General features: G+C 48.4%; 2 protein-coding genes across 2 annotated transcripts; one reads left to right on the top strand and one right to left on the bottom strand.

Moving 5' to 3' along the window:
• Nucleotides 1–2,370: 2,370 nt before the first annotated feature.
• LOC100824144 (14-3-3-like protein GF14-B) lies at nt 2,371–5,766 on the bottom strand. The gene is made up of 6 exons (XM_003579863.4): nt 5,618–5,766; nt 4,444–4,893; nt 4,283–4,361; nt 4,006–4,128; nt 2,901–3,017; nt 2,371–2,813 (listed from the first exon to the last, which is right to left on the bottom strand). The coding sequence occupies exons 2-6, from the start codon at nt 4,851–4,853 to the stop codon at nt 2,754–2,756; spliced, it is 789 nt and encodes a 262-aa protein (XP_003579911.1). The 5' UTR covers nt 4,854–4,893; nt 5,618–5,766; the 3' UTR covers nt 2,371–2,753.
• Nucleotides 5,767–10,242: 4,476 nt separating this feature from the next.
• LOC100823837 (lysine histidine transporter-like 6) lies at nt 10,243–12,913 on the top strand. The gene is made up of 7 exons (XM_003579862.4): nt 10,243–10,452; nt 10,589–10,716; nt 10,831–11,614; nt 11,906–12,011; nt 12,086–12,177; nt 12,272–12,340; nt 12,468–12,913. The coding sequence occupies exons 1-7, from the start codon at nt 10,423–10,425 to the stop codon at nt 12,564–12,566; spliced, it is 1,308 nt and encodes a 435-aa protein (XP_003579910.1). The 5' UTR covers nt 10,243–10,422; the 3' UTR covers nt 12,567–12,913.
• Nucleotides 12,914–13,148: the final 235 nt, after the last annotated feature.

The following is a 13,148-nucleotide window of genomic DNA, read 5'->3' as shown; positions in this document are numbered from 1 at the left end:
CCTTCACTTCCGTATGCAATGACCTCTTTTCCTTCTTGCAAAACACTGCGCTCGAAAAAATATGATCCCCAACACAGAAGAACTTGATCTCTTGTTATCTCTGACCCGCAGCTTTCCGTGGTTTTCTTTGCTTTGCCTCATCGGACGTCCCCTGGATTAGCTTTATGAGTCCTGCTGTGAACCCGGCCTGCCGTACCCAAGTCCAACGCGTGTGCATCGCTCCTTTTCCTTATGCAATCCGCGCAGAGCACTGCACCGAAGCTCCGTTCCTGTGCCTCTGCCTTCGTTCTGCCCCCGCTGCAACGTCACGCGCGCCTGCACACCTAGCCACTTTTTCATTTGGAGTCCGACCAGAACATGGTCTTCCTTTCTTCCTTCTAGCCAAGGACAGCACCTAAGCCATGCAATTATTTTTCTCTTCCTTTTCCAATTCCAAATTGAAACCGAACGCGCATGAGCAGTACGGTACGCCCGTACCCTCACGTGGTTCCGTCCGTCCTGCAATTCTTCGCGTGCTGCGCCGCGCCCACGACGCCCTTGCTCATATTTCCAATCCACCGTCGCAGCCGATCTGCTTGAGATAACTCCGGTCTGCCGATGCCGGCACTTTGTCCAAGTTGCATGCTTGTGCAAATTACATGCACAAACTCGTGTTGCATGCTGGACACCTGCATCGTCGACACAACTCGTCCACCGTGCCACCATGCCGCCCTGTGTTACACCCGATCCATCGCTATACCACGATGCATCCCGCTCCGATCAATCTGGTCGCCCCTGCGTCTGGTTGCCGGTCTGATCGCAAGCCGAAGCCGTCGTCCGATCCGCGACGTCTTTCCGGCCACTGTGTCAGCCCAATCACCACGCCTGGTCGATCCTTGCCAACTGCAGCCCATCGAACAGTTCAGGCCGCCTGATGTGTCCGACTCCACCGATCGGAAATCCGATCGCCGCCATGCTCCACGTTGCACCGCATTGGACGTTCCGCTGCACCCGTTGAGCATGATTCTCGCACCTCCCACAAGATCTCCCGCATCCCCTCCAACCTGGCTTTGATACCACTTGTTACAAAATCCGGCAGATGCACAATTAAGGATGACACCGAGGCACGATATTTGTTAACGAGGTTCGGCCGAAGACTGCATCCCCGGGGCATGACTACAGGCGCTCCTCCCCCATAATACCGCAACACCGGCCACCTGGGCGTCAGCACAAGCCGTCGGCTCCCCCTGCGAGTCTATTGCTATTATGTTGTCATGGTCTCTTTAGGCTACCCCGCGGTGTCTTTATATATTAGACCCGGGTTACACGTGTTCGACTCCAACACCTAACCCTTCACTAATCTAAGTCCAACTGTAACCCTACTCGTACACATATTCGACACATATCTCAATAGCAAGGAAGAATGCTAGAAATATTTGTGAAAGTTTGGATAGTACAACTTGTGTGATAAATTGAAATGATATGTGGCACTGTGGAAGGCTAAGCTTTATACGAAACTCACATCCTTGCTCAAAAAAAAAAAGAAACTCACATGCATCATCTCTTCTAAGGCTGCTTTTGTCATTGGATTATGATAATCCAGCTTTTCCAATCAGCTCTCGCTGGATTAGGATCCAAAGGACACGTTGACTTGATCCATATCTAAAAATCATGCAACTTCTCAATAGCAAAACAAAAAAAAAATTAAACATTCCTGAGTTGTTTGACAAATCAACACGATGCTTCTAACAAATGTACCCTAAGAGTCCACGGAAACAAACCCTATTTGCCACCGGGCGTGTCCGTCCGCCGGCGGATCCACCGGTCTGGCGGTCTCCCTTGTCTCCGACGCGGGGCGAAGTAATGCTACATTGTTACTCTAGTTGCGTCCCAAAACTAGCGAGTTTAGCTAATCCGCCTTGCCTAGTCTGACGAGTTTGTTTTGGTCTCCACTCTGTTTTATCCTTGTTACTTCCTTTCTGCCGATGCTTTGTTAGCGAGGCCAAGAAAATCCAAGCTGCAGCGATCCAAATTCTGGTTGGCTTTTCTCAGAAAGGAACTTCGTGGTTTTCCTCAGTTTTTCTTCTTCTCCATGTTCAAAGAAATTTCTGGAGGTATACCAAGTTTTCGCCGTCTTCAATGGCCTACTGGCCGAGCGAGGCAGTGGCGAGCCTCGTGCTGGGACAGTGGACGGGAGCGGCCAGCGTCGTCCGCCACCACCAGGATGAGCACGGCCCGGACTACGGAAGTAGGCAAGAGAGAAGCATTTCAGGTCAGTTTTGCAATTTTAGGTCCAGCAAAGATTGCCCATTCCCACCCACCGAATAATCAACCCAATTTTACATAGATTCCGTCTTATCCAGAGCAAACACCCCAGTCTCGCATTCAGCCTGAAGCAGAGCAACTATCGATTGGCGCCCTCACGAACATACCACAAAAGAACAGAAGCAGAGGATAGACATAGACGCCAGACCAATCACAATAACAGCAATAAAAAGGCAGACCGAAAATACGAACTGCCACCAACAGTGCAAACGGGCTCCCATCCCCGTCCCCATCCCCGTCCCCAGCCCGTCTCCGTCTGTTGATACAAGCGGCGACAACTTTCCCCTAGCAACACCACATACGGGGAGCCCTGAATTTTGCGGACGATAACCATACCAAGGCTAACAACAGTGCACCAAAGAAACCAGGACCCGGACTGTGCATAGCGTCATTAGACAGTAAGCAAACACTAGCTAGTAGTTTCCAGCCCAGGGCAGGTAAAACTGGCTTTACTGCCCATCACCAGAGTCACCCTTCGGAGCCTCCCTGATCTCCTCCGCAGTGTCCTCCTGAAGACAAAAACGACAGTACCGATTGTTCAGGGATCAGGAGGATTTAGAAAAAAACGGAAAAAGAGTCGGGGTAATGGAAGATACCGTGATGTCGGAAGTCCACAGGGTCAGGTTGTCACGAAGGAGTTGCATGATCAATGTGCTGTCCTTGTAGGATTCCTCGCTCAGGGTGTCCAGCTCCGAGATGGCCTCATCAAAAGCCTGTAAATTGAAAAGTGAGCTAGGAACATCATTATGATGCCAACTTGCAACATACTTATGTCTCAAGGAAGATGCACGCTTTTAAAGAATTTTAAAAAATAACTGGAGACTTTAGTCCCAAATGCACCAATCGAATTACTTACTGAAACGGTATTAGCTATGAAAAGTTGGATGTAAAAACATGTTGCTAAATACTCAAATTTTGCTGCGATGAGAAGATTAATTTGGGTGCTTTCAAGAACACTTCGTGATGAACAGTTGGCCAATTTTTTCTTTATCCAGTATACCGTAATATATGCACTTCGATGGCTAATGTAAAAGGCATTCTGAGAACAGGTCAAGTGCAGATTCAAAGTCACGACAGCTCATAGAAACACTGTCAACCAATAATAAGAGGGAGACTTATAATGATTAATAATAATCAGAGATTAGGTACACCAGCCACACATTTCTTTTTGTGGACACACTCAGCGTCACAGTTGACGAACAACGCAAAGATTTTGTTGTCACCCAAACAACTGCTAAAGGTTATGGAAGATCCATTGCTTTCACAAGTCAATGGCCAAATAGTAAAGAAATCAACTAATCCAAAGTGCAGCGTGCTCTGCCCATGATCACAAGCAAAAGTGGTCACAAACATAAAGCAAGGATGGGTATCAAATTCACAACTGCTACGCAAATGGGTTCTTAGTGATAAGTAACGATTCCAGTAGCAGAAGATCAGATTGCTTTCTTTCTCGGGTTGTATACTGCACCCATTTATCTTGAGCGGTTAAACCAACATGGAAGGTGGGAATGTAAAGCTAAGAAAATGAATATGCCATCTGGATCAAATAATACCCGTATTCCGTATTAACAGTTCACCACATCAAACATGTAAGTATCATTCATAAAATAATAAAATTGATTCATCCATTCAGAACACATATATTGCATATTCAGAAGGGCACAATAAAAAAGAGCATCTAACTGATGCAGAAAAACTAACCTGCTTTGCAAGATTGCAAGCACGATCAGGGGAGTTGAGGATCTCATAATAGAAGACCGAGAAGTTTAGTGCCAGTCCAAGCCTAATTGGATGAGTTGGAGCCAGCTCAGCCAAAGCAATATCCTGGCAGAATTATACCACAAACCAAACCTTTCTTTAAAAAGTGAAGTGCAACTTGTAATAAAATTCCAAAATAAACTTCAAATAGGAATGAGAAGAATGATTCTTCAGCAGCATATTTTCTGATATTGATAAATATGAAGAAAAAATGATCAACCTGAGCAGCCTTGTATGCCACCATGGTATTCTCAGCAGCATCCTTCCTCTCAGCCCCACTCTTGAATTCTGCCAGATACCTATTCATCACAATTGATTCAGCAAATCTAAAATTCACGATCCCATAATTAATAAAAGATTCTCTACTGGCCAAAGTATTACCTGTAGTAGTCACCCTTCATCTTAAGGTAGAAGACCTTGGACTCAGGGGCAGTGGAAGAGGGGACAAGATGGGTTTCGAGCAGCTTGAGGATGCCATCGCAGATCTTGGTAAGCTCAGTCTCGATCTTGCCACGGTAGTCCTTGATGAGTGTGACCCGGTCCTCGTTGCCACGGCTCTCCTCCTTCTGTTCGATGGAGGAGATAATGCGCCAAGAGGCACGGCGGGCGCCAATCACATTCTTGTACGCAACAGAGAGAAGGTTGCGCTCCTCCACGGTGAGCTCCTCGGAGTCAACTGTCTTGGCCACCTTCTCCATGAACTCGACCATCTCCTCGTACCTCTCTGCCTGCTCAGCGAGCTTGGCCATGTACACATTCTCCTCACGGGAAAGCTCCGCAGGTGCCGACATCTTCAAAGTTTACAATTGGAAACTTTTCAAATGGTCAAATCTGCAAGATCATACATAAAACAACCGATCAGTTAATCGCTGGACCCAAATCTTTTTCTCTGAAGATCGATATTTACAAATATACAATACAACACTGGGTAATCAGCGATCCACACATAAAGAAACAAATTAAGAAACTAAATTTCTAAAGGTACACATAATTGAGCAAATATTTCTCCCCCGTTTCCTGAAAAGGGCTGAACTGGTTTTTGAATTATGTACTGTACACTAGTACCTTTCGAAGAACATTTTTCAAGTGGTAATCTGCTCGGGGCGAATCCAAGTGAAACTACATCTCCCACTAACAGTACAAAGCCTCGGATCCGGCTATGCTAAATCAAAACGAGAGAAAAATAAAGACGGCAAATTCCCATAAGCAAACATAAACCAGAATAAAACGACCTCCCCACAAAACGCAGGCTTTGACGGGATCCGAGCGTTCTGAAAAGTGAAAAACACATCTAACCAACCGCACACAGATCGCAACGATCCCACGATAGTACCACTAACTAAGCACAGCACAATTTCGTACGAAACAACGGGTTTATTACAGGGAGAAAAAACAAGTACTAGATGGGAAAATCCCCGTCAAACACAACAGATCCGGGGCGAGTGAGGAGGCCTACGAGTGAAGATCTAAACGAACAACAAAGGGAAGGGAAGAAAATTAACACGGAGAACAAGATTTGAGGGCCGAAATCTCGGCCGGGCGAAGCGAGCGATACCTATGCTTGGCTGCTTGCGTCGCCGCTTGTCTCGTGGCGCTGGGGGCTTTCGAACTAGGGAGAGGGGGGGAGAGGAGGCGGCGCCCGGGGCGGACTAGAAAAGGAACGCCCCCAGGTCCGCTCTGTCCAATGGCGCACCGACGCGTGTCCACGGTCGCCGCTGGTCCCACCGTGCAGCGGTGCAGCCGAGCGTTTTTTACCCGGGCGGCGGACAGGCTTGTCCACATGTCAGTGACCGTGGGCGGCTACTTTGTGGGTCGTGAATACGATCAGAGGGCCCAGCTGTGCTGATAAGCTCGGCCACCGCCGCGACAGGGTGGATGGAGGCTAGCGTTGTTGGACTGGATCGGGCCTGGCGGCCGGTGGGAGCGAAAAGGCTCTCTTCTCTGTATACAGGCTGCAAAGCGACCCCGCGCTTCTGTCCGGTGGGACCCCGCGTGACGACTGAAGACTTTTGGAGGGTGTGGACGGGGCGCTGACGAGGCCGCGGGGCCCCTGTGGCGGGGGGTGTCACGTGACGCGCGTGTGACGCAGGCGGCGCGGACAGACGGGCAGGACGGCGGCGGTTCGTTCGGGGCCTCGGGTTTTGGTTGGTGGTTCGTTGGACTTTTGTTAGCCAGCGTGACGACCGGCGCGCGGCCCATTGGCGTTTTCTTCGCCCGCTTCGGAGGGAAGGAATTGCTCCTCGTTTTCTTTCCTGTGGGCTGTGGTCGTGCTAGTAGCTGCCTGCGTCCCCTGCAGTCGCTGCCGACGCCGACATACACGAGCCGTATAGCTAGAATAGCTTTTTCACCGCCGATCCGGAGACGAGTTGAATCACGGTTTTTTTTTGTTTGTTTGTTAGGTTTGTGTGTGTTTTCTCGGTGACGTCTTGGCTATGAAAAAGCCGTCGTCTAGAACATTGGTATTTTGGCTCATTCATCGTTCTGATGCAGGCGTTGCAACCTGTGATATGTAATCAGTGGTTCTCATGGCACGTCTTTTCGTGTTTTTGTTCTTTTCCTTGCTGATGCATCGACGGAGAAGCAGTTTTACAGTTTGTATTGCAAGGAGTATGGCACTGGTCATCATGCGTTCAATGATCTTAAGTTCTCACCGTTTGAGATGGACGGTTCATGCGGCTTTTCAAAACCTATGCGAATAGTTCAGCTTGTGCAAGTATGATATTCTGCAATTCCGTCAACGAATACGTGGAGAAGCATCAAGATGCGAAGGATGAATCAGGAGAAGTTATTTCCAATGACTACAATGAATCATTTAATTTTGTTGAATATCTTTGTTATTTGTGTTCGCTCGTGTATCGTTGTACTTTGTCTCTTGAATCAATAAAGTCAGATTGTTGCTCTAAAAAAAAGCTAGAATAGCTTTTTGTTATGCTCCAAAGAGGACTTAAAAAAATGACCAAAGAGTGCATATAGTCTCAAATCAAACATATGTCTTAAATTTTAAAATGGATGAAGTGGCTTGGTTCTTTTTTACATAGAAAATCATGCTAGTAACTTCTCCGGTTCAAGTAGAATTTAAAAAATGGATGGAGTGGTGTCCCTCCTTCAGGTTGGTGATGTGAACATTTGCCAAAGCGATGATCAATGGCCTATCTCATTATATAACCACAAGATTACACAAAAAACCTAACATACCCTAACTAACAAAATTGTTTTCTTAGATAGAGCGCCTAGGCTGAGTTGTTGCACAAAAATAAGGTGTGCTCACACGAAATGGCCTTGAACATTCCCCGGAATTATCTAACACCTTCAGTGTTTTCACCCAGGCTTCACCGGAATTGTTCCTCGCTCGTATTCTAAGTCCAAGAGACCAAATCAACTCATCCACCAACGACTCAATTGATTTACTCCTTTTGTAATCGGGCTGTTCATAGACAGTTATTAGCGATTTACTTTGGTGCAAACCAACCTCAAACCGTAATTAACAGTTACGCCCTTGTGGTCTGCTCGGTTTTTATAGGTTTCAAGGGTGGACAAACAGCGGAGTGCTTCTTCCGATCCATAAAAAATGTCGGCGCTTGCTAACTTAGTACTAATTAAGTGGCCGACATTTTTTATGGATCGGAGAGAATTTTTTTTTATCAGCCAGGCATCACGCTGACAGCCCGCCGGCCATGAATCAGCTACACAAACGCGCGCCCCTGCCTGCAATCTCCTTCGTGTGCTCTTCTAATTTCATACTCCGGTAGGACTGTAGGAGTGTACATTTTCATACCTAACAAAAAAACGTCTCGGTTAATTCGGTATACGAGAACAAATCCCGGTCAAACTTTTTTGAACGGAACGTTCCGTCGAATGGTTTCATTTTTCCAAAAGGGAACTCTACCCCATGATAAACAAATCATGTAGGCTGGTAACGGGTCGCCGTTAGCTAGCTTTAAAAGATGTCGATTATCCTCGTCGTCATGGAAAACCAGCATGTCGAAGTATTTTATTTCATCCGGAAAAAAAAAGAAGTATTTTATTCCTGGTCTAGTTTTACGGCTCATGATCGAGGGTTAATAAAACGTAATCGATGATGATGCATCGCACGACGCTACCACCAGCCCACCACCGTTTGTCTTCTTTTGTGTTTTTCTTTTAGAAACGTTTTTCTTGTTTCGCTGTGTCATGCGGAAAGACTGTCTGCCGCTTGTGGTTTGCTTCTTCTTTTTTCGTTCAGAATGCCGTTTTTTTAGGCCTGGATCCCCGAAAGAAGTTGTGCGATTGTTTCATTGGGGTCCTTGTTTCATTTGCTTCGTTTATCCTCCGTACGAACCAATACCAATGTACTGCAAGACCGGTGTGTTTCGGCCTTTGGGCCCCTTGGGCCAAATAAGCCCAGCCGTCCTAACATGTCCGGTCATTGCTGGGCCTGTACTGTCGACAGTGTTGATTTTCGTCTACTGTTGCACTTAATACTACAGTACAAGCCCAGCTCTTTTGCTGGCTGTAAGATGCAATTTTAATCACACGATGAAGGTTCCAAAGGGTACGTGTTTGCGTACCGTGTTGTCATGTACTCCTTCTCTCTTTGGTTGGTGAGCAGAGGAAGCATTTTGACTAGGGATGTTCTTAAGGCCAGGTTTGGGAGGTAAAATGGTACTTCTTTCGTTCCATAATTCTTGTGTTAAATTTGTCAAAAATGGATGTATCTATTCCTAAAAAACATCTAGATACATGTAATATTTCGACAAGAATTATGAAAGGGAGGGAGTACTTGTCTCTTCTGTGCTAGACAGGAAAGCATAGACCATCTCCTGTTTTCCTGTTCTTTAGCTCGTTATATCTGGCGTGTTATCCAGTGCAGTACGGGTTTTCAGACTGTTCCTGGCTCTTCAGGACTTGTTTGATCACTGGTTGCTGCGTTTTAGCTGTAAGGAAAAGAGGATTTTGTTAGTTGGGACTGCAGCTGTGCTCTGGACCATCTGGAAAACAAGGAATAATGCTTGTTTCAGGAATGTCTGGCCTAATGATCCTGTAGCTGTAATGTTTGCAATCTGTTCTTGCATTGATCTATGGGCTGGTTTACAGAGAGGACTACCCGGGGAGCTGATGCATCTGTCTTCTCGGCGGTTTTGGCAAGTGGCGAGTGAAGCCTTCAGTCGATCGCAAGGTTGGGCACCGCTGACAATGCGCTTGACTGGTGGTTAAGCATGACAAGTGTTGAAGAGGCTGTTGTCTGCTTTGGTCAGAGTAGTGTTTAGACTGCTGCTTGAGCTGGCTTCGGAAGATCTGTGATCACAGGCTTTTCGGTTTATGTTATGTTTGCAAAACTGTTGTATTAAGACAATTGGTTTCCTTTAATGAAGCCAGAGGGATGCCCTCTGTATGTCAAAAAAAAAGTACTCCTCTCTGTTCAGCAGTACTGCAGCAGCACCAGTAGGTAAATTCATTTTGCAGTTGCAAATTGCCCATATACTGTGACGACTGCTAGAATTCGTGTGTTGCTCGTGTTTTCACGAACCCGAACCTGAGATTTTTTTTTTCCTTAAACAATATGAATGGTGCACTTCTGCACTGCATCTGCATGCATGTGCGACATGGGAACTTGATCCCCTAAACAATCCAAGTGCCTTGCAGCCGTGCCTCGTCTTTAGGTGTTTGTACCTAACCTAAATCCGTGAATCGTACGACTTAGCTACCTCGAGTATTAGCTTAGCCATGCACTAACTACCGAAAATTCCCACGACCGGAATTCCCGTGGATCTGGACGGCGAATGCTCTCAGTCTCTCACTCAAGTGAAGCAGCTAGAAAAGTCTCTCGTGCGCCATATGGCCAAATGATCCACTGACAGAACACCAAATCATCATCGCCCCTATGTAGCAGAAGAAATCAAATATTCGCTTTAAGGATTTTATAAATCGACTTGGCCTGAATTGGAGGCACCGAGATTCCATAGGAGTATTCTGCGCCTCTTCTGAAGCCGCGATAAGTTTTGATTATTCCTGAGTGAACCGACGCCGCTCCTTTTGTTTGGGCACCTAATCATTCTTACGGGACTAATGATCGACCTGCGTTTCAACTTTGTGTCCGCATCGCAAGTTGCAGGCACTGAAATTCTGGAGCTCTTTCCACGTACTTCCTCGGTTCTGTATATCAAAGTGTCCCAATCTTGTTTAGATACACTAAACGCATTGCATTTTCATGTTTATCTCGACAAAGTTGCGACGTTTAACGTGGAACGGAGAACCGACCACTGACTGTCTATGCAGTATGCACTGGTATAAATACCCCCCTCTGCAGCTGCAACTTGCATATGTCCTGTCACAACTAGCCGGCGGCGGTACGGACGTGCGTCGTTCGATCCTTTGCTGACCATGGCGTCCCCTTCATCGGTACTCCCCAAGGTCTGGGATTGAGTACTTACCCACTTGGTGATTTGGATACTGAAGCCAGTCACTTTGCTTCCACTAGTATCAGACATCACATATATAATCTGACGAACTCTCGCTATGCATGATCTGGTGTTTATTTCTTGATCAGGTGGTCGACGGCGAGAACGAGGCCACGGGACGCCGCGCCAAATGGTGGTACGTGACGTTCCACAACGTCACGGCGATGGTCGGCGCCGGCGTGCTCAGCCTGCCGTACGCCATGGCTCACTTAGGATGGTACTTACTAACCAAGTTTTATGACCGTCTTATATCTGGTTCTCAGCCTGTATGCAAGTAGTAGCAATATCATATCAGGAGAGTCGTGTTCGATGAACCGTTGTGCGTGTTCAGGGGCCCAGGGATCGTGGCGCTGGTGGTGTCATGGGGGATGACGCTGTACACGCTGCGGCTGCTGATCCTGATGCACGAGTGCGTGCCCGGGGTGCGGTTCGACCGGTACCGGGACCTGGGCGTGCACGCGCTGGGGCCACGGCTGGGGCTGTGGGTGGTGGTGCCGCAGCAGCTGATCGTCCAAGTCGGCTGCGACGTGGTGTACATGGTCACCGGCGGCAACTGCCTCCAGAAGTTCTTCGAGTCCGTCTGCCCGTCCTGCTCGCCACGGCTCCACGGCTCCTACTGGATCTGCATCTTCGGCTCGTCCCAGTTCCTCCTCTCCCAGCTCCGGGACCTCAACTCCATCACCGCCATCTCGCTCGCCGCCGCCGCCATGTCCCTCAGCTACTCCACCATCTCCTGGGCCGCCTGCCTCGCCAGGGGGCCCGTGGCCGGGGTGAGCTACGCGTATAATAAGGCTGGGACTGCGTCGGATGGAGTGTTCAGGGTGTGCAGCGCGCTGGGGCAGGTGGCGTTCGCGTTCGCCGGGCACGGCGTGGTGCTGGAAGTGCAGGCGACCATCCCGTCCTCGGCGACCAAGCCGTCCAGGGTGCCCATGTGGAAGGGCACCGTGGCGGCGTACCTGGTCACCGCCGCCTGCTACTTCCCCGTGGCGTTCGTCGGGTACTGGACGTTTGGAAGGGACGTCAGTGATAACGTGCTCGTGGCCCTCGAGCGCCCGCCCTGGCTCGTCGCCGCGGCTAACTTGATGGTGGTCGTCCACGTCGTCGGCAGCTATCAGGTACGTACTTGGACTCGTTGGTTAAGCAAAAAACGTGGATTGACCCGTGTAAAAAGGGAAAAGGTGATGAGAGAAGAATCATCGAAAAAGCCCTTCCACCCAAGTTGAAATACGTTTCCGGAAAGAATGACGCAGAATACTGAGATATCCGTAGCCGCCCCGTGCCAATTGTGCGTACGTCACCAGGCAGCAGCTAGCACCATGGGACGTTGACTCCGTAACTGAGCCCCGGCCGGTGGGAGTGACGAAACATTTTTTTGGAACTAACGGACGTACGTTACGTGCTTGCAGGTGTACGCCATGCCGGTGTTCGAGAGCATCGAAACGATTCTGGTCAACAAGTTCAGGGTTCCTCGCGGGGTGCTCCTCCGTCTGGTGGCTCGATCAACCTACGTCGGTAAGCATCCACCATCAAAATGATCCTATTCACCCATGGCCTCGATCGATCTAATCTCGACCATTCGGTTCCAGCATTCACGCTGTTCGTGGCGGTGACGTTCCCGTTCTTCGGCGACCTCCTCGGCTTCTTCGGCGGCTTCGGGTTCACGCCCACGTCCTTCTTCGTAAGCCCCGCCGATCGTCTCATCAAGTTCAATCTGCATTTGTGTATGAGCTAATAATAATCTTCCGTGGATGGATTTTTACTGCTGAGTACAGCTCCCCTGCATCCTGTGGCTGAGGATCAAGAAGCCTCCCAGGTTCAGCGCCTCGTGGTTCGCCAACTGGGTACGTAACATATTTTCCGTGATGCCTAAACTGACAAAATTCAGGTTTTCAAATCGGACCAAGTTTTTCTTTTTGTGTCAATTGTTTGACTTGTGTTGTTGTGTCGTCTGCCTTTTTTTGGGTTCAGGGGTGCATCGTCGTTGGGGTGATGCTCATGCTGGTGTCCACCATCGGCGGGTTAAGGAGCATCATTCAGGATGCCTCGACGTTCCAGTTCTACTCTTGAATCTTGATGGCTTATGGCTTAGCTGCATGTAAGACGAGGATACTGACAAACTTGATGTACGTCGTGGCCAACAGAAGCCTCTTGATCACTGAAGGTCGTTGGCCCCGATTTAGAGGGTGGTAATTAACTGGTGACCTGCTCCTGCAGAGTGTCAATCTTTTTCTCTTTTGAACGCTGCATCCAAGCAAATTACTGAAGATCGTGAAGCTAATGCCGTGGCAAGCGAAAGATAGGTGATGTTCCAGTGATGGTTATCTTAGCTAGCTTTTGCCCAGGACTTAATAAACCTTGTCTGTACAGTGCTGCGACACAGATGAATAAATAGGAAAAGGGTTGAGTTTAGAGTTCATCGTGTGATTGTGGATCTAAGAACATCTTCAACGGGACTCCTAAACAGGGTCACAATTCCGTTTTAGGGGGTTAGAGGAAAAAACATCTTCAGTAAGGCCTCTATTTGGGTCCCTAAACTAGAAAGTCCCTTAGATCAAGCCATCCAGCCTCCATTCCATCATTTTCCCCCGTGCACATCTTCCTCCTGCAAGTCCCGATCCTGTCGGCCTCCTCCAATCGCCACTTCCCCTC

This window comes from Brachypodium distachyon, chromosome 5 (assembly GCF_000005505.3).
Source record: "Brachypodium distachyon strain Bd21 chromosome 5, Brachypodium_distachyon_v3.0, whole genome shotgun sequence".
NCBI classification, from domain to species: Eukaryota; Viridiplantae; Streptophyta; class Magnoliopsida; order Poales; family Poaceae; genus Brachypodium; species Brachypodium distachyon.
The sequence above is the reverse complement of the archived record's forward strand: the minus strand, read 5'-3'. Positions and strand labels throughout refer to the sequence as shown.